At 40.7% G+C, this 26,541-nt stretch overlaps 1 protein-coding gene across 3 annotated transcripts in view; it reads right to left on the bottom strand.

Moving 5' to 3' along the window:
* Kctd1 (potassium channel tetramerization domain containing 1) overlaps positions 1 to 26,541 on the bottom strand; it is a 186,212-nt gene that overhangs the window by 42,379 nt on the left and 117,292 nt on the right. For all 3 annotated transcript variants that reach the window (XM_048806406.1, XM_015482464.2, XM_048806407.1), the window contains exon 2: positions 1,713 to 1,891. In XM_048806406.1, the coding sequence (XP_048662363.1) occupies positions 1,713 to 1,891 (179 nt within the window). The remainder of the gene's footprint in view (positions 1 to 1,712; positions 1,892 to 26,541) is intronic.

Below are 26,541 nucleotides of genomic sequence, written 5' to 3'. Positions count from 1 at the left end.
CCCCCCCCCCCATCCAAAATCTGAAGCATCCCTGATCCCAGGCCCTTCAGACAAGGTATCCTGGACCCGTATTAACTTCCCTCCTATATTTCAGAAGTTTAAAAGGCAAACTGAGGCAAAAGGTTATAGACCAGTGAATTTCATACCAGTGAGGATTGATTATTTGACGCTCATGCACATTTTATGGCTTGCTCCTGGAATTAACTCTCCTCTGAAGGGCCAACAGTGATTTCCTGTTGTTGGCACTTGTATTAGCAAAAGTTAGCAGGAATGGAAAAATGCATTTTTTTTAAAGAACACTGTTTATATAATAATACTCTTAAAAATAGCCATTATTATAACATGATTTTGTAGCGTCTACTTAGGGAAGGTAGAGACTCAATACTAATAGTTATTTTTTTATTTTAAAATAGTTTTGTGGATGATTGAATAGAAATCAATTTTTTTAACAACATTTCATTTTGATTAGGGAAAGTAAATCTGGAAATCAAAAAAATATTTCATCTTTCTTTTTTACTTTTCTAAAATATCAGTTGACAGAGATTTAAAAAACTGGAAAACAAAACAGCAGTCTTCATGCCATTTTCAGGATGATGTTGAGTTTTATTCAGTACTATCTACTTAGGCTATAAGCTAGCAGGTATGGGTCACTTTATGTGACAGTCTTTAAAAATACAAACTGGTAGGCTGGGGATGTGGCTCAAGTGGTAGCACGCTCACCTGGCATGCACGGGGCGCTGGGTTTGATCCTCAGCACCACATAAAAATAAAGTTGTTGTGTCCACCGAAAACTAAAAAATAAATATTAAAAAATTCTCTCTCTCTCTTAAAAAAAAAAAAAAAAAGCAAACTGGTGCCCTCTGGAAGCCCAGGTAGTGCATCTCTAATTCCAAAGAACAGAAGAAAGTAGAGAAACACCCTTTCTCCTGACATTGGCCCACATGAGCTCATACCTCCTCCCTCAGCTGCCAGCTAAGCTGGTGAAGATAAATTCCCATGTCGGATCTGGGCAGAACCAGTGGCTGGGTGGGGAATGTCCCAGGGTGCAAAGGAAATTTCTTCCTTGGAACTGCTTTAGAAAAGGGTGGGTGAGGATAATCATAAATGTACACTACCTATTTGTAAACTGTTTTCCCTCTTGGTACTATTTATATGCCTTGAGCTGTATGCTCCCTCCACCCCTGACTTTTAACAAGACTATCTTGGCTTCCTGGGCTTTTGCATACTATTCTAAATATGGTGCTGATGAGAAGCTGACAAGAAACTGATAAGAGTGTCTCAGGTTTTTTTTTCTAGTTCACAAAGTGATAGGCCAAGTGACCTCTCTAATTAGAATAAATTAAAAAAAGATTGTCAGAATTTTTAAGAATATATATTTTAGAAGAAGAAGAGGACAGGAAAAAAAAAGGAGGTGGGGTGGGGGAAAAATCATTGTCCCTTTTGTATGACATTGAGAATCATAAAGATCTTGCTCGGTTGAGCAAAATATCAAAGAACTCCACTCCTGAGTGACATTTGTATATGTATTCGACTAGGCTGCAGGCCAAACTGTGATGGGGGAAGATGCACAGACACGTCCAAGAGCAGCCTCTGCAGCCTGTGTTCTACTTCTGGCCTTGGCCAGGCCATGCTGCTCTGCTGGTCAAAGGAAAAACAGTTAAGTCATCAAATGCATGCACTTCTGAGTCTGATTCTCCCATATTCCAGATTACCTTGATTCGGGGTATTTGGTGAGGGTAGCCAGGCTGCTGGTGTACATGTGGCCGCCCACATCGATGTGGACAGGCGCATTGGATTTTGTGAGTTGTGCTGGAGTAGGAATGCCTTGGTTGTTCAGTGGAGATGCAGGGGATCTAGTGATCAGAGGTCTTGACATATTGGGCCGACTGTCCTACAGAGAGATAAGCAAGTTTAGACATTGTTTCTCTTATCAGTGGAAAGGAAATACATAGATCATAAAAAAAATAAGCCAGTGATAATGCTGATATTCACTTGGTAATAAAATCTGAAAAATCATCAAGCTCTCTCCCTTTTGTTAGAATGATTATCAGAAAAACAAATTCTGTAACAAAAGAAAACTTTCATGTGTTTAAAATCCAGGAGCTTGAATGAATGTTCATTTCGAGTAATTCTGAGGGCAATGAGGATTTATTATACTAATGAATTCTCACATTTAACAATTGGTAAACGGCACGTGGAGAAATTCTGTTCATCCTAAATGAAAAGATAATCAACGCTTAAAATAATATACATCTAAATAAAATATGTATGATTTATACTTCTCTTTGGAAACTTGCTCATTGCTATGCACATGGCATCAAAACAGACCTTCGGCACTATGTTCACAAAGTGTTTTCTTAAATTTCTGTTTTTTGAATTAAGAAAAAGAGGGCATAATAGTTCTAGCCATCAGCTCACATAGTTACAACCTTGCAAAGAGGTATGATACATTTATTAGTCAACAGATTGAAAAAAAATCAACGGAGGGCTGGCGATGTTGCTCAGTGGTAAAGAACTTGTCTAGAATGTTTAAGGCCCTAAATTCAAACCACAGTATTGAAAACAGACAAAACCAAAAACAAACAAACTGATATTCTACTTGTTTGTACCGGCTTGTTCCCTGTTTCTCTTCCAATGAGACTGTGGGTCTGGGGACACTTAGAAAAGAATATACCCTCAGGTGATAAATATGTGCTTGTGAACCACGATCAAGTGGCTCTTCTCTGTGCCTCACTTCTTGAGAGCTTGTTTGGAAGTTCTAGCAGGAGAGAGCAGCTACTCATAGATCCTTGACGGAAGAATCGTCCTCCTCTGTCAGGGAAGGTCATTCTCTGGGATGGAACGTGCAGCTTTGGGAGGGATGCATGAGGAGCGGTGAGGGAGGAAGGGGACACCTGCCTATTCGGCCAGATCAACCGAATCAACTCTAGCGTTCAATAGGGTGACAGATGTTGCAGCCAGATCACCCTCACATCCTGTGCCTGAAGAAACCAGGTTCCCCAAGTGGAAGTGAGGAAGATGTTGTCATGGCAACAAGTAGCCCGAACAGGCAGAGGTGCAAGTTGAGCCACCAGACCAGGATGGGAACAGCGTGTGGTGGCAGCCATAGCATGTTTAGGAAACTGTACCCTTGAGAAAATAAAATATTATATCTTTACCATGGACACAATATAAGTGTCTCAAACACTATCCAAACAGGGTTGATTGCTTTCAAATTAGAGCCTAAACCACAGACAAGTCAAGTCAGGTCCCTGGCATTGAATGAGGGTCAAATATTTAGAGTATACAATGGAGAAATAAGCTAAAATAGCATTTATGTATGAATTCTCTAAGACTGACATACACACATCCTTTCAGATTTATAATTTAGCCGGAGACTGTTTTCAAACACACACACACACACAATGTGTGCCAAAGCCAGTGATAAGGCTACTAAGGGGATTTTGAAAAATGCCTTTGATGGAGATTACAAAGGGGAAGTCATCAAGTCTTTGTGCTTAAAACACAGCATGATAAAATATAAATTTGCAAAACATCATAGGTTTCATGATCTGGAACAGCTTGAGGAGTTACCTGGGGCACAACTGTTAGTCTAGTTAGCATTAACCACATGTCCAAGCAAGACTGAGACTGCATGTGCTTTCTGAAACTCAACATCCACTATGAATGGAGTGGTGATTGGGCCTTTGCACAAAATGTTTACCATCTGTGTGGTGCCTCTCTGCATGCTGAATTAAACAGAGCCCAGAAATCATCACAGAAAAAAAGAGTTAGTCTTTTAGTTCTTAAATTGGCTGGTGGGTTCATAGGTGTTCACTATTCTTTATTCTATTCCTGGGTATTTTTAATAATGCAAAATAGAGATTAAAGGCACAAAATGATGTTTACAATGCACAAAGAGAAGGAGTTAAAGGGATATTGGGTAGGGGAAAAGTTAAAAAATCACAGATGGTAGGACATATAAGACAGTTACGGTTCACAAGTATTAGAAGTAAGCATTTTAAATTGTGGATGAAAGCAAACACATTTTCCTCTTAAAAAAGCAATCATATAACTCCTATTTTTAAGAGACACATACTACCTGACTTCTTTGAGAAACTGATTTCCTGGCAACACACACACACACACACACACACACACACACCCTCCCTGTTACAATCCAGCCCATCCCGGTACTGCGGAGTCTGTAATAGTTTTTCAATTGGACACGTTCTCTATTCTGCCTGAGGGTGCTCAGGCAAAAATGAACAGATTTGCAGGGTTAATACTGTCGTTAGACTGTGACCTCATTCAGCACAGCTTCTAACACTCCGAGGTCTCCATAGAAGGAGGGGAAAAAAAATTAAAGCATAACTGATTGGTTGAAGGATTCCAGATTTCTCAGAATATATGCCATTTACACTGTAAATCATAAATGGATGGATATTGCTAAATTTAAAATTAAACCAGTTTCTTCAGCTGGGGATGGGGGGATAAACTCTTAGGGGCAAGGATTAGAACTGGTCTTGCTGAGACCTTGAGGCTCCCTTCCTAGGCTCTCTCCCCATCTCTGGGCTCTTCTTGCTCTGTACATGTTCCCTCAGACACAGTCGTTTCTAAGGCATTAACTGATATTAGCTAATAGAGTCTGGATTTCATTTGCTATTTTCTGTATGGGCATAGACTGAAAGAACTTTTAAAATTCATAGACTGGGGCTGGGAGACAGTACTTGAGATGGGAGATCTTGGCATTTGAATGGTGGCTGGAGCTATCATTCAGTATCTATCCCATCTACTCTAGTTGCTTCATTTTGGCTGAGGGGGGTACCTGGGATTGAACTCAGGGGCACCTGACCACTGGGCCACATCCCCTGGCCTATTTTATATTTTATTTAGAGACAGGGTCTCACTGAGTCACTTAGCACCTTGCTTTTTGCTGCGGCTGGCTTTGAACTCGATTCTCTTGCCTCTGCCTCCCAAGCTGCTGGGATTACAGGCATGCCCCACTGCCCCAGGCAAGTTGCTTCATTGAATGCAATTGTGGCAATACTCTCCCCTTACCAGTGACTGGAGCTGACATTTTTTTCATCTTTACCCTAGATATTGAGATCTTGCGTGGGATGCCCTACCCACAATGCCATAGTCCTCTCCCTAGAAGCCTAGGAAGCCAGAATAAATCCAAAGCCCAGGACAGCAGAGTTGAAAGTTGCAAAGAATCTGGGTCCTCACTGAATCAGCCAACTCTGAGCCTCCAATTTCCAGATTTCTGAAAAGACGGTTCTAGGCAGTACTGCCAAGGCCCCAAAGTAGGAGAAGCCATGGTACATTCTCAAAATTAAAACTTGAATATGGTACCAGGATCCGATCACTTATTTCTTCCCCCAAGGTGGTGGGATAATGCAGGAAAGAGAAATCAGGATGATGATGATCTGAGAGCCACAGAATTAAACAATAATTTATAATTGGGAAAATAACCATGTTTATTTATTTGGTACCACGAATTGAATCCAGGGGCATGTAATCACTGAGCTATATCTGCAACCCTTTTTCATATTTTATTTTTGAGACAGGGCCTTACCAAGTTGCTGAGGTTGGTTTCGAACTCGTGATCCACTTGCCTTAGCCTCCTGTGCTGCTGGGATTATAGGCATGTGTCACTGTGTCTGGCCACCATCTTTATTTTTCAAGCTAGTCTGACTTGGGATTTCTGTCCCCTCTCCTGGTAAAATATCTTTCCTGTTATGGCTGCCTCCCTGGGAGGTTGTTCAGCTTTGGGAGACACAGCCTGTCAGGCTAAGAACAGCTTCCTGTTGATAGACGCAGCAGAATTTTCTAACATGTTATCACTCTTCTTCAACTCCACTTTCCATCTGTCTTTCCCTTTAATCATTTCCCCCATCATCTTCTTTGTCTGCATATGTCTTTCAGTATGACTTCTGAAGACAGGAAAGCCATAAACTCTAACCAGAAAGAGTACAAAGGACTTGGATGTGCCTTTACTCTGTTGAAGAAGCAGCTGAGAGCACCGAAGATATTCCAAAAGCTGGTCAGATGGAAAGCTGTCTCTGCTAAGCCCCTTCTGGAACTGTCCCAGGGAAAGGAAGCCTACCCCAATATTAAGCCAGGAGGTTCTTGCCCCTTCCTTGTGCAGCCCATTGTTCTTTCCCTCCACAGTGTTTATTAACATCTCCTCAGTGCCAGGCACTGGCTAGGCAACCAGAGAACAAGACAGACTGGGCCCTGGCCTTCCATGCTTGTTGAACAGTGGAAGAGAGAGACCAAGAAATGCATATGATCAGGGCAGGTGAAGGTAAGGTTACTACAGCAGCTTAATGGAAGGGTCACTTAGTCCAGCCTTGGGGGCTGTCGGGGGAGGATGGGAAGGGTCCCCAGAGAAAGTCTAAGATGAGATCTTATGGATGAGCTGTTAACAAACACTGGGGTGCTGAAAAGACGGTTCTAGGCAGTACTGCCAAGGCCCCAAAGTAGGAGAAGCCATGGTACATTCTCAAAATTAAAACTTGAATATGGTACCAGGATCCGATCACTTATTTCTTCCCCCAAGGTGGTGGGATAATGCAGGAAAGAGAAATCAGGATGATGATGATCTGAGAGCCACAGAATTAAACAATAATTTATGATTAAACAAAACCAAACCCACCATAGCATCCTTACATTAGGAAAAGAGAAAGAGGAGGAGGAGGAGGAGGGAGCTAATAGATAGTGGAACTTTCTGCAGTAATGGGAATGTTCTCTATCTGCACCATTCACTATGGTAGCTACCTGAGCATTTGAAGTGTGGCTAGTGTGACTGAGGAAATGAATTTTTCATCTTAATGTATGTTAATTAATGCAAATTTTAACTTAGCTCCCTGTGGCTAGTGCCTATCATATTGGATGGCAGAGTCAACTGGGCTTGAATATTTCTTAATATTTACAATATTTGATCATAATGCTTGTGTGATGGAGAAGGGGCATTTTAGAAGTGAACACAAAAGTCATCGGACCCACACCACACATTCCTTTTCCTCACCCTTTCTAATGGCATTTCTCTCTTCCTCGATGACATTATGAAAAATGATAGAAATTAAAAGCCACACAATGAGGAAAACAGAATGGATTCCCCTGGATTGGACAGAGAGGAGCCAGGCAGACCAGAGCCTGTCCTGTGTGGTTCTGTCATGTGAAGTGACAGGCAGGCAAGACACATCTGTGGTGACAAAGACCAGAACACTGGTCACTCCAGGGCTACTGACTGGGAGGGTCCAGGAGAAGCCTCTGGAGACCTAGAAAATCCAACTTCCTGATCTGTGTGGTCACACAGGTGTGTACCTATGTTCTCCAAAGTTGTACTCACTTTATTGTAATCTCTACTAAAAATAATCTGGAAAAAATTCATCCAATCAGAACATTTTCTTGTTTGAATATTCACTCAACTTTCTGTGAATGCTGCCACCACCTTCTTTTTTTTTTTTTTGAGGGGGGTACCAGGGATTGAACTCAGGGGCACTTGACCATTGAGCATCATCCCCAGCTCTATTTTGTATTTTCTTTAGAAACAGGGTTTCACTGAGTTGCTTAGCACCTCACTTTTGCTGAGGCTGGCTTTGAACTTGTGAGCCTCCTGCCTCAGCTTCCTGAGTGGCTGGGATTATAGGCATGAGCCACTGTGCCCAGCTGAAATGCTGCCTTCTTGAAAAGCCAAGGGCTGTGGGTGTAGCTCAGTGGAACAACTTGCCTGGCACGTGCAAGGCCCTGAGTTCAATCCCCAGCAACACTTAAAAAAAAAAAAAAGTGTGTATTATTTCCTTTCATAGAATTCACTGAATCAGCCTACACTACTCTGACATGAAACATCCCTCTAGCATTTTATTTCTACTTCCTCCCTTTCCCATATCTTTTCCCACATATTTCCAGGCTTGTTGATCAGTTAATTTTCAAAATTTCCATCTTCCAGCTGCCTCCAGTTTTCTGCAGTTTGCCCACCTACCCAGCAGAGTAACGATGAGTTTTTTGGAGGTATAATCCTTCAAGGGATTTGACTTCAGGCATCTTCCAAAACAAGCTAATAAAAAATTTGTCTCCTAAGTCTAAACTACCCATGTGCTGTTGAAACAGGATCCCTGGGGCACTGCTTAGAACAAATGAGCTGAAGTTTAAAATGAGTTTTAATGACTTTATTTGTTAAGAAAGTATGGTCCTGTTTTATGTCACATTTCACTATCAAGTTGGATTCTATCACATCTTGCTAGGGAAAGAAACGGTCTTTGTCTTTTTAGCGACACTTCCAGATAAGCATGTTGATGGTAGAATATGTTATTTGATGTTTTATTTCATAGCATTCAATACAGCAGTTAAAAAAAAAAAAAGAAAACAGTAACGGTCAGAACTTTTCCACAAATTTTAAATTGGATTTAAAATGTGTTAATCTCCTCTGGACTTGCCCCCCAGCACACACAGGACACACACACACACACACACACACACAGCATGCTTGGAGAAGGGAACATTCTGATTCATTCTACTTCTGATAGTTCTGACATCTGCCTTTGGCAGTCCAACTATAATCAAAGTATCTTAGGCAAGGACCCTGCTTCCTAGGATGGAAATGTGTGGTTACCTTGGGAGTGTTATTTCAGGAATGACACAATCCTTTTGGACTCTCAGTAACGGGTCTTGTTGAAAAACATCACTTTCTTAACCATAGTTACTTAATCGTCTAGCAAGACCCAACCGCAGTGTTGATGTATTCTGAAAGAAGCCTCATTTGTTTCTTCATTCACTCAAGCATTGTTTACTGGGCACCTCTCATAAGCTCACTAGTTTCTATGGGTTTTAACTAATAATAGAATGACCCTGGTAAGTGATATGAATGAATTTTCCTGATAATTTCACAAGAGTTTATAAAGAAAAGAAAAAGCACCAAAGTGCTTCACATTTGATGAGAATTGCACTCATAATTTAGATGACAGTTTCTGTTCATCTTAACCATTTGGAAGGCAGTAAAAAGTTAGACCAAAAACCTCCTGAGCATTCGAATTTGTCATCAAGATTTCTATTCACTTTAGTCATGAAATCCCCCTTCAAATTCATAAAGTCTACTTATTTGGAACTCACACATTCTAAAAAGTGTGATTATCTGTCTTCTAGCTCTTATGACAATAGCTAATTACCAAAACCATCCACAATTAAATCATTCAGAAATCAAACCCCAGAATCAGATTGTGAAATACACAATAAATTGAAGAAGTATTTCCATCCAAAAATATTAATGAAAAGCATTTTTTTAAGTTGAGAATTTTGAAAAGTATATAGCTAAAAGTTACATATTCAGAATATATTGAGGTGCAGGAGAAAGAGCCCTGGGTTTGGGGAATCTGAGCATTAAGTTCAGCTCCATCCTTTGTGTGATGTTGGAGAAGTTCCAAACCCTGCCTCCAGCTTCCTCACCTCAAGGATGGAGATAAACCTTCCCACTGCGAGCGAGGTCAGGATGGCCGGAGATAAGACAGTGTTTGTGAAGGTGTGTAACACAGAGCTTGGCTTAGAGAAGGACCTATGAGGTTTACAGTCGGTCTACTGAACCCATTGGGTTCCGCATCTGCAGATTCAACCAACTGAGGACAAGAAGTATATTTAAAACAATGCATTTGTATTGAACATGTACAGACATTTTTTCTTGCCATTATTCCCTTACTAATTAATATAAGAAGAGTCTACATAGCATTTATACTGCATTAGGTATTATAAGAAATCTAGAGATGGTTTAAAGTCTATGGGAAGATGTGCATTAAGTTTTGTGCAAATAACGTGCCATTTTATTTTTCTTTCTTTTTATTTCTTAAAAAATTTGAGTTAGTATTCTAAAACAAACAACAAATCTGCATCAATTAAATATGATAAACTGAACAAGGATATACATTACAATTTTTCTTCTTTTATAAACAGACAATAGTAAAATATACAGTCAGCTCACTACACAAAAAAATCGTGAATAGCAGCTTTTCAATAAAGTTTCCAACATCTTACTCATTTCCTGATGCTAAGAATGTAAAGGGAAAAGGCACAGCAGTTTGTATATATGTACTCTCTTGCTTACTATGCCACTGTGTATGAGGAAATTGGATTTTGGTATCTGCGGGGTTGGATAATCGATCCCCAGAAGATATGGAGAGGCAAAGGTATTTCTGATCTTCTGCATACACACACATGAAAAAAGAAACCTTCAAACCATATGTACAGAAGATTCTTCTATGTACCCAGTGAGAAGAATAGAACCTCTTTTATGTAGTTGAGAAGTCAAGGACTATGAAAAAGACCGTCTGACATTGATATGAGGAAGCATGATATTGCAAAGTACAGATAAATAAAAAGAAAACAAGTCAGAGCAGACCAAGAGCTAGCTATGTGCTCTGGAGAAAATGCATAAAAGGAAACAGAGAATGAAATCATCACTGTGGGTTCCTTAAATGACATGGCACTTGAGCTGCACCAATTTTCCCTTTCAGATTAAAAAAATCTTACTTACACAGAGTAAAAAGAAATTAAAAAAAAAAAAACAAAAAAAACAGGGTGCTTCAAAGTTGTTTCCAAATGACCAGTAACCGTGTTAAATTAATCTACAATGCTTTCTTAATCTGAAGTTGTTACTTTTCTTGCTGTGGCCGGGACAAGGGGTCACTATTGTTTATCTGTTTCAAGGCACAGTCTCTCTCAGGTAGATCTAGAGTGAGTGCTTCCACATGCCTTTTCCCTAATGAAATGTGCATCTGAGAAATTCCCTTATTAGATTACCAAGCTGAGGCCATGAAAAGACTATTTGTCAATATTTCTCTGCTTTTTTTTTTTTTCAAAAGGAAAATGAACTTGAGGAAAAAAGGACATTTTGATGTGTTTATTATAGCTCAAGTAATTTAGATTGCTTAGATTTTTAAAAAATGTACTTTAAAACACTAGGATATTTTTAAATACACACTACAGCTCAACCATGAGTATTAATTTTAAAAACTGAAAATGTAGTATTCAAATGACTGGCAGTTTCAGGGTTAACAGTTTATGGGATTTTAAAATTCTTTTATGTTATAAGGAGTTGAACATTTATTACTTTCGGAATGCAAAAAAAAAAATGCTATTTTAAAAAAGAAAAAAATCCCCAGCACAGTGTTGCCCCATTAAATCAATTAGTAATCCTTTTGGCATGCTGCTATATTTTACCTTCATAATAGGGATTTCTTTTTTTTTCTTTTTTGACATTTTAAAAATAACTAAATGAAGAAAGACAGAAATGGGAACTCAACTTAGGAATAATCTTCCTTCCCTTTATTTCCTTGCCAGGGAGGAAATGTGTGGAACAGAAAATTAAATGGGCCTCAGGTCATGGTATGCTCATATTCAGCTGACACATAGGACTATTTAGTTTGATCCTGAAAGAAAGGGGCAGGCACCCAAGGTCTCCACACTCTTGGAGCCCATGTGGTCACCTGCCTCCCATTCCCGATTGCTTTCATCTTGGGCTCTGGGGCCTGGCAGGTGCAGAACAGCTACACCTCCACCCTCCCAGAGCTCAGGTTCTGCATGCTCTCTTGCAGGGAAAATGCAAATGGCAGCAACGGTTGGCAACAAACTGGCATCTAACACTCATGGCAGGCCTTCTAGACTGAAATCAGAAACCTCCACACGATGTTAAGTATTATCACCATTTCACAGAGAAGGAAGTTGACTCTGAGGTCAAGTGGCTTAGCCTATAATTACCTAGTAATGGATTTACTGTGATATTTTACACGCTGGCCATTGTGTACCAAGATAAGGTTGCCACTATCCTATTACATATGTGCTCTGGCTTTCCCAGAAGGGATGTCTGTTCCTGTGCGTCCCATCCACATTCCTTCACCCCGCCTGTCTAGGGACAACCATAACTTGCTGGAAGGCTAGAAGGATGAGCAGTGGTCACAGAGGAGGCAGGAGCCAGCTGGCTCAGAAAGTGGACACCTCCCCCCCCCCACCCTGCCTGCCACAGTCTCCTTATCACCTCTCCCCAGAGATCTGGCATTTTATTTACTCCCCCAACTCCTAATTCTAGGTGCTAACTACAGGACCAGCTGCCTCTAAATAGACACTAAGCTTGACTTAACTGATTTCTTAGATATGGTCATAAAAATTCCTTGCCTAGTACAGTATCCAAAGCCAAATGTGTTCCTTCCAACCTTAATTCAGTCTCTTGAAACCTTCTCCTAGATTTTTAGGTGTCCACTTACCTGACTTTTTCTCCATTAAAAAAAAATTTGAAAAATAGGATACATAGGTTTTATAAATGTATGGCTTATTCTACTTTATATAATGATGCATTCATATAAAGTTCACTTGCTTGTTTGTTTATTCATTTAGAAAATGTTGGCTGGCTATTCTATTTGGGGCCACATTAGGACCCTATGGAAGTCAGCTCCTCAGGGAGTTGAGACTTTAGTGTGGAAATTAGCCATATGCACATGGAATTACTGAAGACAAGAGACACCCATGTAAATAAAATTTTAAGAGCATGCTTTACATGCTCTGAGAGCTACTTCTGGATGCCCTTAAGTTAATTATTTTGAAGGTAAACAATACCTTGGTAGAGCAAAGAATGCCCCAGTCTTGGTCTTACAAATCCAGGCCATATTATTTTTAAATAACACCTATATTTGGAATTTCACATCACAAGAACGATACTTCGAACTCGACCCAATTATCTGTTAAATGGGAAACTAGGTGTTGACATGGATCAAGGTTCCTAAACTCAGAAATATTTTCTTGAAGATGCAGCAAAAAAGAAATCAAGCTTTAGTCTAAGCTAAGTCACCAATGGATTATGTGCCTTGGCAAAGTATAAAATCTCTCACTTCAATTGTCCCATTTATAATATATACAGTTGGACCAGATGGTCTATAATACTCTTTCCAGTTCTGAATTTTTACTATTTTGTATGATTTATTATTCATTTTTTAAAAAATTTTTGGTGGTTCTTGGGCTCACACATGCTAGGCAAGTGCTTTACCACTAAGCTACACTCCCTGTCATATGATTTTAAAAATATATAAACTATTGAGATGCAAATATCTTCAGAAAGCTAGTATTTTAGGAGGTTAGAACAGGAATTCTAAATTCCTTTGCAAGAATGAAGAACTGGTCATGTAATGAAAGGCATTCCAAAAGCATGAGTGTAAAGAGGCCAACCCGGGGAGATTTCTTAACAATCACACCATTTTCTTCAGCTGATTGAGAAGATTAAATTTTAATCACTACTTCTTTTTATTTGCTTTCACTAGCAGGAGGAAATGACCAATAAAATATGGTGCTTAATGTGCAAAATGCCTACTAGGGAAAGATTCTTTACTTAATATCACTTTATTGGAGTATTATTTGTTTGCTTATATCTTGCTTTGTTCTAAAATATCAGAGTGATCTTAAAGTAGTTTGAGAATAGAAAAATCTGGTTTAGTGATATATAATGTTACTTTTTAAAATTAATATAAGAATCTCTCCTAAGACATACTGGGTGATTGTTCTGTTTCTAATATAAAGTGTTCCACCAAAGATTCATGTGTTAAAGTCTTGGTCCTCAATGTAACAATGTCCAGAAGGGGAGCCCTTGGAAAGTGATTGGTTATGAGAGTTCTGACCTCATCAGTGGATTAATCCATTGATAGCTGAGTGGACTACTGGGAGGTGGTGGAAACTGTAGACAGGTAGGGCACAGTTGGAAGAAGTACATCACTGGGGGTATACCCTGAAAGAATATTTTTGGCCCAGTCCCCTCCCTTCTCTTTCTCTCTTTGCTTCCTGGATGCCATAAGCTGAGCAGTCTTCCTTTGCCACACACTTCTGCCATGATTTTCTGCCTTACTTCAGGCCCAGAGCAATGGACCCGACCAACCATGAACTGAAACCTCTAAAATTGTGAGCCCCAAATAAACTTTTCCTCCTTAAGTCACAGTGACAAAAAGGCAACAGTGATAAAAATAAGACAGGGAGGCACTGGAGGGAAGAAATATCAATATTTTCGCACTAGAACCAATGGGCCATATATTCTGCTGGGGGGCAGGCCTGAAGTCTGTTGGTTTGCCAAAACCTCTTCTCCTAGGTGATACCTGGTGCTTGCTGGGATCTTTAGCCTCAGAAGATGTAGACAAATTCTTTTCTGGTCTTTGGGTCATCCTGGTTCTTTGTCACATGGTCCATTTTGGAGCTGCTAATGGGAACTGGTTTTGAATAAACAAATATGGAGATGAATGAATGGCATTCTCTGCATCTGCTCTTTATGGTGTGACAGAAGCTGGTCTGCCCACAGTCAACTGAGGCCAATAACCCTAGGAGTCCTGGCAGCAGAACTGCTGGCTTGGCATTAGTACAGGAGGTTTGTTTCTTGGGATACTTCGGAGAGGATAGAAGTTTATGGAACTTCTGGCTTAGGAGCAGAGGATGAGAATTCACATGGAAAGCAGAGATTAGGAAGAAGGGTTTGAAGGAGCACTAGGACCCAGAGAAGTCATCGGCTTTCTCAGTATTTTATTGCATTGAGCTATTTTTTACAAGTTTCACACTGTAAAGGGGACATCTGTGTTCTTAGAGACGTATCTTAAAATAAATACCAACAGGATTAAAAAACAAACCAACTTTTTTTTAAAGATCAACCTGATTGGGAAGAAAAGTTTGCTGTAAAACTGGAAATGCATTAGGAAAGAAGTCATACCTTATATTTACACACTGCCTAATGCATATGAAGTAGTTATTTACCAGATTCCAGAACTTCCAAGTCTTTGCGAACAACCATAACCTTAAAGTCTTTTAAAAGGTCCTGGGGGGGGGGGGGGGGGGGGGGGGGGGGGCGAAGCAAGGCCAACACCATCTTTTGCAAAAAAGGAACAGGCTATATTTAGATTAGCTGCCCAGGGTCAGAAAAGTTGGTCCACTGAGAATTAGAGGCAAAACATTCTGGGGTTTACTTTCACCTCCACCAACCGCTATCCTACCACACACACACTGTACAGGTGCAGTCTGGTCATAGAAAGTGATGTCAGACCCAGCAGGGCTCCCACCCACTGGTTGCGCATGCGCTAGAGCACTTCCGGGGGCGGGGCTTTCAGCGCGTTATCTTAGGTATTCTTAGGAGGCTGGGCTTAATTTTATTACCCGGTTATTTAAGCACAAGCAATGGTATATAGCGCCAAGACAACGGTGGGGGCGGGAGAGCGAGGTAGGTAAAAGCAATGTGTCTGGGGATTAAAGGGGGTCACGGTCAGAGGAGCAGGAAAGGGACAGAGCGGCCCAGGAAAAGAGGCCAAGAAGAAATGGAAAGCAAGGGGAAGAGGAGGAAGAAGTGACAAAAATCAGCGAAACAGCGGGAGAGGGATGTGGGAGGGGAAACTGATGGAAAATACAGGTGACAAGAAGGATGTGCGGGAAGAACAGGCGTGCGCGGAGAGGAAGGGTCACACTGGACTCCTGGATTGCTGGAGGGCGGTTTCTAAAGCCCTTTCGTTTGCCTGTAGGTCCTCTTGTTTATTCCACAGTGGGGGCACTTGATCCCGTGTGAGTGGGTTCTTATGATGTGCGGCCACAACAAGTTTGGAATCAAGGGCTAAAGGGGTCTCCAGGGCTTGCAATTTGTTCCAGCCACGCTGCTAACAAATCTGAGTGATGTGTCTCTGAATAGCTTTCTTCTGAAGATGGTGGGAGCTGAAGCCTAATGTTTTGAGATTCAGGTACCTTAAAATCCTGACCCCAATAGAAAGAGTCAATGCAGGAGTTCAGATGAGTGGTTTTAACAGGTAAAATGGAAGACCACAGGTACCACTGAAAGCTGACAGATGCAATCAGAGTGAAACCACCAAACCATTTTTCCTATCAACTCCCCCTAGTACTTTGTGAGTACTTTCTTCTTTTTGCACAGAGTAAAAAATGAATTAACAGTACTGCCCATGATAAAGGAAGTCTGTAAGGCTCTATAATTGAGTGCTCTGATCTTTTTCCAGTAAATGACCTCAGTGATGTGTCCCTTAGGGCAGTGGCCTTCAAATGCATTTTGATTTGTTACCTAACCATCCCACCCATCAAACCAAAAGAAAAAAAAAATCCCACAGCATTAATAAACACCCATGAATTAATTAAAACTTAAGTACTAATGAACTGATAGGGATTTTGTGGAAATAAAGTAAATGGTAATATTTTCCAAGACAAAAATATTGATGCTGTCACACTGCACAGTAAAGCCTCCAGTGCCACAAGAAACTAGGCAGCCCTTCTGGTGGAGGAATCTCCAGGGTTCTGATGTCCACACTTGGTTGAGTGACCAAAGAGCCCCACCCAGTTGTTTGGTTGCCTTCTGGTCAGTTTTTAAACTATACCAGTATCCGCCTCCTAACATCCTGCTTCTCAGAGTGTGGATGGGGTAAAATAAAATGCACTACTTGGAATCATTCTTGGAAATGAGCCAGACTGTAGGATCTGTAGGGAGGGGAACTGTGGATTTTGTTCACTGTAACCCCCTTCCCCCTGCTCCCAGTCTCTAGTAAGCCTGGCACTAAGTACACATTTGTTGAATAACTTAATATGGAATTACAGAAGAGAATTGAAAAGAGGGTACACTATAGTTCTCCATCTTTCACATAGACTTTTTTTCTTCTCTCCAATGACCATATAAAACAGAAACAAAGTCAGTATAAAGAACAGGAACAAAAACCTCACCAGGGGCTGGAGTAGGCAGAAAGCTTCCAGTAATGTCATCCAGCAATAGAGCCACATGTTAACTGGTACACAGAGACCAGGAGAGATGTTATGAGGAGCTGAGATGTACATTTACTTGTGTGCAAGTAATAACATTTTGAGATCAAGCGAAATATTTTAAGGTATAATCTTATAAATTGACAGCCACTCTTCAAAAAATTCTTTTTGGAAAAAATATTCCTAACCCATGAGCTGTGCTACACAGGCAGGAGGAATGACAGCTCCAGGGCCACAGGGGGTGCTTCCATCTTACTTGTAGCACATACCTGCTGTGTGACTTCACTGCTTCACACCTGGGTGTCCTCATCTTTTGTTTGTTTTTTGTTTGTGGTACTGGGGATTAACCCAGGGGTACTCTACCACTGAGCTACATCCACTCCTGGCTCTTTCTAGTTTTTATTTTGCGACAGGGTCTTGCTAAGTTGCCAAGGCTGGCTTCAAACTTGTGATTCTCCTGACTCTCTGGAATTATAGGCGTGTGTCACCATGCCAGGCTCAATTTCCCCCATCCTGAACATGGTAATAATAATATAATAATGTCTTTTTTAAATGTTTTGGCACAGGCATCCAGATAACCTGTGGCATTTTTAAAAAATATTTTTTTAGTTGTCAATGGATCTTTATTTTATTTATTTATATACAGTGCTGGAATCGAACCCAATGCCTCACACATGCTAGGCAATTCTCTGCCTCTGAGCCACAACCCCAGCCCCACTAATAATGTATTTTATGGGGTGGAGGCTTAGCTCAGTTGTAAAGTGCTTGCCTAACCTGTGTGAGGCCCTGGGTTCAATCCTCAGTACTTCAAATATTAATACTATAATAATAATATTATTATTATGTCTTTTGGATTACTATAAAAAATCAATAACTCATGTACAAAGTAGCAAGTCATGAAAAACATTAGTGCCCAGAGCATAACCCTGCTCACACCCCATCCTTCTTTTTCTCCCCTCTTTGTCAGTGGTTCCAAACTTGCTGTGCAATATCACTCAGCATTCTCTTTACTGCCCTGGATGCAATGCCATACAAATACCCAGAAACTTAGACTTTACAAGTATTTTCTTTGTGACTGAGGTTGAATGTGTACTAATGAACTTCAATATTAATTATCAAGAATCATAAGTAGTAGCCAGGCATGGTGTCACAGGCCTATAATCCTAGCAACTCAGGAGGCTGAGGCAGGAGGATCTCAAGTTTGAAGCCAGCCTCAGCAACTTAGTGAGGCCCTAAGCAACTTAGTTGAGATCTTTCTCAAAATTTAAAAATAAGGGGTTGGGGTTGTGGCTCAGTGATAGAATGCTTGCCTAGCATGTGTGAGGCACTGGGTTCAATCCCCGGCACCACATAAAAAAAAATAGAAGCAAATAAAATAAAGGTATTGTGCCCATCTACAACTAAAAATAAATAAATAAATAAAGCGAGCTGGGGATGATGTGGCTCAGTGTTCAATCACCAGTACCAAAAAAAAGAGAAAGTAGTAAATTCGTTATTTTTCCAGTTTTTACTACATTGCCAAAGCTTTAAAAATACAACCTCTATCTCAATTAAGACACATGGTGAATGAAAATTTGTGTGACTTTCACAATCATGTTTAAATCTCACAAGTACTGCTTTTCACCTGTACACAGAGAGCTGCTTGCTAACTAATGATGGCCTCAGCCACTGTTTAAAGAATTCCCATTTAAGTGGAAATGCTTTCAGCAATATAGAACATAGCTCCTGTCTGTGCTTCTACAGATCACACAGGCAAAAGTTGAGTGATGTGAGGCTAAAATGTTAACTACTTGTTTGTATGTTAGTCCATTACTTTTATGAAAAAGTGGGACAAACTGTAAATTATCCTTTTTGTTTGAAATGTGCTAGCCTTCTAATGGAAATCCTCAACTAAAAGGTGATCTGATGAAATTGACAATAGTGGCACTTAATTTTCTGGCCTGCTTATTACCATCCAAAGAAGAGGGCCCAAGTATTCCTAGTCATTCAGCCATTTAGATAAACTAAAAAAGTAAATTCTATCACTGGAATTATTTTATCTGCTGATAATATACTTGCTATCCTGTTTTGTGTTCTTGGTATACAGATATTAAGATGTTAAACAAATTAAGTAGTGATTACCACTTTGCTCTCTAAAGCTATATTCAGTTGCATGAATACAATTTAGATGATAATAAAGAGAGAGAGGAGGAGGTAAGAAATTAGCATACTTGAAATGTAAAAAATAATTGTGGTGAGGGACCGTAGCTGCTCTAGGTGAAAGTCTATATATTCAGAGCCAATTGCTGCCATTTGTTACTCTTAATTTAAAAATCTGTAAGAAAGCATCAAAATCAATTCAGTTCAGTCTTAATGAGACAGCTCTAGTGAGAGTCTATTCACTGTACCTGTTCTAATTAGCATGAATATGTCCTCAATGTCAGATCTGACAATACTCTTAACTAAATTAATGTTAAGCCCGTAACACAGAACCCCATTCTCTACAACAGAATGCATGCTAACGTATTGGTAATGAATAGCAAGTGAATTCAGATCTGGAAAAGAACTGGCTTATGATTGTTTTAAAAAAAAAAAAAAAAAAAGAAAAAAGGGAAACTGAGGCTTAGAGAGCTGGGGTGGTCTACAGCTGAGAAGTACCCTCCTAAGGAGGGTGCTGGCTTCAATGCACACATCTGCCCAGCTATTTTCTTTCTGCCATCTCCCCAGAGAGAACTGGAGGTGGCATAACCTTGTAAAACAAATGGAAGTCAGATGATACCCACCTACATTATTGATGACTAACAGTAGTTGCTAAGACTTTTACAACAGAAGACCTCAGGTACCCCCATGGAGGTTATTAAGTATAATTCTTACTTTTTAATTGCCACTTAAGCGGAAATTACTACCTCTTCAAGATTTATACAAAGATAATTTAGAGATTTAGTTGGAGGTGGATGTCGACATGCACGCTAATTGACCTTAATTCACACGTATTTCTAAAGTGATATGAAGGATACGAGATGAGGAAATATGACAAATTAGAGCTAAGAAAAAATAAAAACAAAAAATAACTGCTAAAAAGGTGGCATCAGCCAACTCCATATTTTTGCTCTAAAATGTTTAATATGTCCCAAGCAAGAAACTAAAATTATTAATTACTACAAAGTTTTATTCCAATTTATCTGGCACTGGAGATTCTGAGATAGGTGAGAACAGTCCCCAGTCTGAATTGATGGGACACGAAATATCCCAGGGTTGGGTTGGCATCTCCCCTGTTTAAATTTCCTAAAGGCTAGAGGTCTGTGGAGCTGGGTTCAAATGCTCTTTGCACATATCTGCTGCTCAAAGCTGCTAACCCTTGCCACACCCAAAAGCAAGGAAGCAGAACTCCTTTGGTGGGGTGGCCACATTTGCTCATTGTGGAACCTTCTCTTTGTAAGGGAGTGCGTACATTTTAAGATGGATTAACAGCAGAAACAGGCAGAGCTGCTGGGCCAATGGAGGTTAAAGAAGGGACAGACCCACACTCCTTGAAGTTGTATGGAATGGCCAGGGCCTTGAAGGATGAAGAGCTGTGGCCGAGATCATCACAGAAGGGTCTGTGTGACAGCCTGTGAGTCCTCTAATGATAGCAATGACAGTGTTTTGGAGGTGCTACTGGGAGCCAACACCGTTGGAAACATGCGCTGTCTCGTTTACTCTTTACAATGATCTTGTGACACTGCACTAGAAATATTGCTACAAGCATACTCCGATATTCTAAAGAGCTAATCTTGGCAAAATTGCTCAGTTTCCCTCAATTAGACCTATTTTCCAGATATCAATAATCAAAGACTTAAAAAGACAAAAATACATCCTTAGAAACTGCCTCTTTAATAAATAGGGAAAAGGCCAGGCAAGGTGGTACATACCCATAATTCCAGCGACTTGGGAGGCTGAAGCAGGAGGATTGCAAGCTCAAAGTCAGCCAGACAGGGGGTATGGGATACTAATAAAGAGCCAAGGGGGATAATAGGAAAGCAATTTTTTTTTTACAAGATCAAAATTGTCATCTACTAACTATAGATTTCTAAGGGCTGGATTTATAGTTATTAGAAACTGCACTAGATTCTTGTTGACTCATAGTTCACTTTAAAAGCAGACATGAACAAAAAAGCTAGAAGGAAGAATATGTGCTAGATAATTTCATTTGCTTGAAACTCTGGCGTGGCAGGAGGTAGGTCAGAGATTGCTTGTTGCCAGGGTGTGAGAGGGGGTCTGTAGGTAGGAGAAGGCTTCTAAAATGATGGAAATGGTCTATATGTTTAATCAAACCTCTTCTCTCATATATTCTTTTTTGGGACTATATACTGTATTGGTGGAGATTCATATTTATATTCATATGTTGAATTTATATTCATATGTTGAATTCCTAACCTCAAAATGTGACCTTATTTGGAAACTAGGGGCCCTGTAGATGCCATGAATTAAGGTGGGGTCTTACTAGATGGAGGCTTATTAGTGTGGGCCCCAGAAATTTAGATACAGATAAGCACATGGGAAGGATGCCATATGAATGTTAAGACACAGATTGGAGTGATACATCTAGAAGTAAAGGAATGCCAAGGTAGACAGTGGGTGTGGGGGCATGCACCTGCAGTCCCAGCTACTGAGAGGCTGAGGCAGGAGGATCATTTCAGCTCTGGAGTTGGGGCCAATGTGGTTAACATAGTGAGACCCCATATCTTTGGAAAAAAACAGAACGAGTAAACCACCAGGAGCCAGGGAGAGGCATGGGACACATACACCCTCATAGCCCTCAGAAGACATCAATTCTGCCAACACCTTAATCTCAAATTTCTAGCTGCCAGAGCTGTGAGACAATCAATTTTGGTTGTTTAAGCCACTTGGTGCATGTCCTTTATTATGGCAGCCCTAGGCAATGAATAATCAGGTAAATTTCTTTTCTCCAGCTGTATAGGATTGGACACATTAGCCAACTGCCACTTTCTTAAGTTCAATCAAATCTGATGGCATGTATTTCCAGTCAAGCCCGTTGCTGTCCCCAAGACAGTCCGCTGGACTCTTCTGAGCAGCAAATCTGCTCAGTTTATGTACTAATTAAAGTCAGTATTTCCTGAGCACTTACTGTGAGCCAGGCACTGGGTCAAGTGCTCTGAGTGTCACCTCTACCATAACCACAGTAGGAATTCATAGAATACCATTTGCAAAAAGAGAAACAGGTTTACAAAGGCTAAGTACTTCAATCAATGCACAAAGCTGGTTTGGCTGAGACCCAAACAAGACTGCAGGCACCTCCTGCAGTACCTTGTACACTTCTCCATAAACCTAGAAATGTTATTTCTAGCCACATGGATGACTTCAGGAGTTTCTATATTAAAATTAAAATTATTTTGAACAGTACAGAGTTACAGAAATTTATTTCAAGTTACTGAAAAAGTATTTATTTTTTCATGGCAATGTAGATTTGTGTTTCCCAAATTGTTATGAGAAATTGCGGGATTAGATATGACCAAGTGGGGGTAGGGAAAGGGTTAATGATCGAGTACGTTTAGGAAACACTGAATTAATCAGGTTTCTCGGGCTGTGGGTGTAGCTCAGTGGCAAAGCAGTTGCCTAGCATGTAAGAAGCCCTGGGTTAGATTCCTAGCACTGCAAAAATCAAAACAAAACAAAATCCAGTTTTATTTATATGAGGTTTCAAGAGGATGGCACTGTTTCCCTGGAACTTATCTGATGGTGTAACCGTATGTTTTCTAATACCTATTGCAGAACCAGTGTTTCCTTTAACCTTGGGAAACTATCCCAATGACATACTCTCTGTATAAAATTACTATAGGATTTGGCTATCTTGAGACTCGATTTTTGGATTAGTAAAATATAGATAACAGTCCTTTTCTCCCCCTACCATCTCAAGGGGTTGTTCTAAGGATCAAATTAGACATATGTGAGAAGGACATTAAAAATTGAAAAATCATATATTTAAAGTAAGCAATGTATGGTATCATGGAAAAAGAAATCTTACTATTTAACCTAACTTTTTTTTTTTTTTTTTGCATCTGGAAAAATAGTGGTGGGGAGCCTCTGGTAATCTATTGCTGTTTCTTCTTTTGTAAATTAAGAATCCTCCCACCGCTCCCCTACTGGGGATTGAACCCAGGGGTGCTCTACCACAGAGCTCCATTCTCCAGCCCTTTTTATTTTAAATTTTGAGATACGATCTTGCTAAGCTGCTGAGGCTGGCCTTAAATATGTGATCCTCCTGCCTTAGCTTCCCGAGTTGCTGGAATTACAGGTATGCATCCTCCTGCCCAATTTGAGAAGAACTTCTGGCAGATTGGAAAACAAAAACGGTTTGTGAAACAACTTTTAGGGTTTAAGTGATCAAATCCTGGCTGGTGCCATTAAGAATGATTCCCCCCCTACCCTGACCCCTGCACACATCCAGCCCACTTCTCTAGGATCTGGGAATGCTCACTGTTGGCCAATGTGGCCTCAAGCCAAGGTCAGACTTTATCTGCAGTATTGGAATTCCTCCACCTAAGCAGGATATGATGGCTAGAGTAGTAGCACTAGAGATAATGGTGGTAGGACTTAGTATAGGACTTTCTCAACTGCTACCTTGGGGCTTCTAATGCAAATACCCCCAGGCCACCTGCTGGTACCTCCTGCTGCTGCCAGAAGAGGAGGTAGCCCTGGGGTCTAGCTCTAGGTGATCTCTATTGCACCTGGAGAAGCATCTGGCCAGCACACACTGCCTGCCTTCCGGCAGGGGCCTGCCTGCCACTCAGACCACACCCGCCCTTACTTATAGGACATATTTCTCTGCTAGGGGTTACCTGCCCAGGTAAAGGTCCCAGGAAGCTCACAAGCTCCCATCTCAGCTTTGCTGATAGAGAAGACTCCAGATGATTCCTTCCCTCATGCATACAAAAGGAGAAAATTCAAGGTCCTATTTCAAAATATCCTGCTCTACAGACAGAGGAGCTCAATCTAACAGTTACATATTACTTCCATTTTGCCCCATAGCAATGATGCTTATTTACATTAATTTCCCAATTTACTAATGCTCAGACATCACTATCTCAACGACATTATTCCATTTTCTTTCTCTACTGTTCTATTTTTTCCCCAAACCTTTGAATAGCTGCCCTTCAAACATTTAAGAAAGTCCTACCTTTCAAAAACCATATGCAATGCATACACATATATCTGAAGAATCCATAGGAAAATGTTAACAGTGGTTGTCTCTGGGGACGAAAACGAAGGACTGGCAGTCAGAACCAGGAGGCAGGCTCATTTTTCATGGTATATTTTTAAATTTTAACATGTACATGTGTTAAACTTTAAGACTTTTTTTTTTTTTAACTTAAAAAAAAATCCAAAGACACCAAACCACATATGCTCCTTGAGAGTCATTTGCTAGAACCACAACTTCTATTCCTCTTCTAGCAAAATGCCTTGTCCTCACGGTCCCCAGGCACTGCCTGGATGCAATGCACTCAAAAAGGGTCTCTGGAAAGAAGGCTGAATATCAAAAAAGTTCATTTCCCTAGGGGGGAAAAAAAACCCTCTTTAGAAAACCCATCCAATTCTAGCCTTCAGTCTCTAAAGCCTTCCTTTGATGAGTGGCACAAACCAGAATGATCCAAATACCAGCTTTTAAAATCTTGGTTTATTTCTCACACGCAAGCTTACCCTCCCTTCTCCCCTGCACTTCCCCCCCACACCAGTAAACACTTCCCAGAGTCCTCCAGGGTTGAGAAGAAGAGGATACTAGCTGACCTCCACTCATGTGAACCCTGCTGCTTGGAGGGCTGCTTGGGTCTCCTCTTCACAGGTGGACTGGGGCTTAGAGACTGAGTAACCTGCTTAAGGCCACACAATAGGCTGCAACAGCCAGCGTGAGTGCGCTCTGGTTTCCTCCGCTGAGTTCTAGGTCTGAGTTGTAGGGTGTGATTCCCCCTTGAAAGCCAGCATCCCCCACCCTGCTGGCTTCCAGCAAGGTCCAACAAACTGTCTCACCTCATCTCCCTTCTTGGTACCCAAGTCAAATTGAAGCAATGTGCTATTTCCCAAAGATTTTCCGGAACTTTTGCACAACCTGTTCCCTGTCTAGAATGCGCTTCCTCTGGTCAGCTTTGTTGTGCCTCTGATCTTTCCTGGAGTCCCATCTAAGAAGCCCCACTCCTCTGACAACCACTTGTCACCTCCCCTCATTTTCATATCCTGTGAACATTTGCTACCATGTAGTTTTTTCTTCTTGTTCCCACTTTATCCATCTCATTTCCCCTCTAAAACCTAAGCTTGAGAGGGCAGGGCCCTTGTCAGTCTGGTTGCCAGCTGTCATTTCCACAGCTCCTGCATTAGGTGTTCAATGAAAGTAACTGGGAGTGATATGCAGATTACTGATCCCAGCCCCCAGGGCTGGGGCTCTCAGTTCACAATGGAATTCAGATCTTCTGTTCCTGAAGGAAGGAGGCCAATCTTAAATAGCATTTTCCTTGAAGTAACAACCACCACAAAAAAATCTAAGGATGCAAGAAGTTGTGACAGTTAGTTAAATGTGAGGAGAGACCAGCACAAGGTTCATCAAAAGCCTAGGAACTGAATCACCATATGACCCAGCTGTACCAGTCCTTGGTATTTATCCAAGAAGTTAGCATTCTGCAGTGATCCAAAGTTAGCATTCTGTAGTGATCCATGCATATATGTAGTGATCCATGCTTATAGCAGCATAACTCACAACAGCCAAGTTCTGGAACCTGGCTAGGTATCCATCAACAGATGAGTGAATAAAGAAAATGTGCTATATGTACACAATGGAGTTTTATTCAGCCATAAAGAAGAATGAAATTATGTTGTTTGCAGGAAAATGTTAAATGGAATAGGCCAAACTCAGAAAGTCAAGGGTTGCATGTGTTCTGAGAGAGGAGGGGGTGGTCTTCATAAAAACAGAAGGGAAACCAGTAATAGAGGAAGAGGACCCAGCTAAGGGAGGAAAGGAATGAAATTAATCAAATTATGTTGTGTACATGAATGAATATGTGACAATGAATTCCATTAACATGCATAATTATAATTCACCAATTAAAATTTTTTTTAAAAGACACCAGCACAGGAGCAGCCCTTTCCTTGATACTTGTGTTAGTTATGCATTTCTGGGGAACCAAGAGCAATTTGAGTAGGGAGACCATGTCACTCATGTGCAAGGACCCTCCCCAGCCAATAAACTCATGAAGTTCAAGAACTCTGCAGGGTCCCCTCCAGCTTTTGGAGGCTGGGATCTTAGAGGGATCTTAAAGTGGATCACGTAGCCCCTGCCGAGTTGCAGGGTTAGCTGACATGGTCTGTGGATGACTATTTTATTGTTTCTAAATAGTTATGCAGGGGTCTTAGCAGATGTTGGAAAATCTAACTAGCCTACGAAACCTGTGATTTGGTGGCTACTATCTCTTGAGGCTAAAACAACCAACAGAAAGACACCAGGTGAACAGGAACATGGCAAAATTGCTTTCTCAGAGCAAGACTCAAGCTACAGGGGCATGATGAAGTCTGGGAGGGATTCCTCTTTGCTCCTTTGTGCAGCACCCAGAAGGCAAGGAGAAGGAGATGCTTCACTGTGTCCAGACTTGGTGAAGGAGAACCTTTTAGGTGGATAAATATGCTCAATTCCCGGGGCACCTTTCCCTGGAAAAATGATATTTTTAGTCTAATGCATTCTGCACAGTTTGGGATTTTGTCCCCTCAACAGCTCTCAAACCACAAGATACACACTGGCCAGTTTCCTTGATTTTCAATTAAAAAAAAAAAAAAAAAAAAAAAAAA

This window comes from Marmota marmota, unplaced genomic scaffold, assembly GCF_001458135.2.
Source record: "Marmota marmota marmota unplaced genomic scaffold, marMar, whole genome shotgun sequence".
NCBI lineage: Eukaryota > Metazoa > Chordata > Mammalia > Rodentia > Sciuridae > Marmota > Marmota marmota.
The sequence above is the reverse complement of the archived record's forward strand: the minus strand, read 5'-3'. Positions and strand labels throughout refer to the sequence as shown.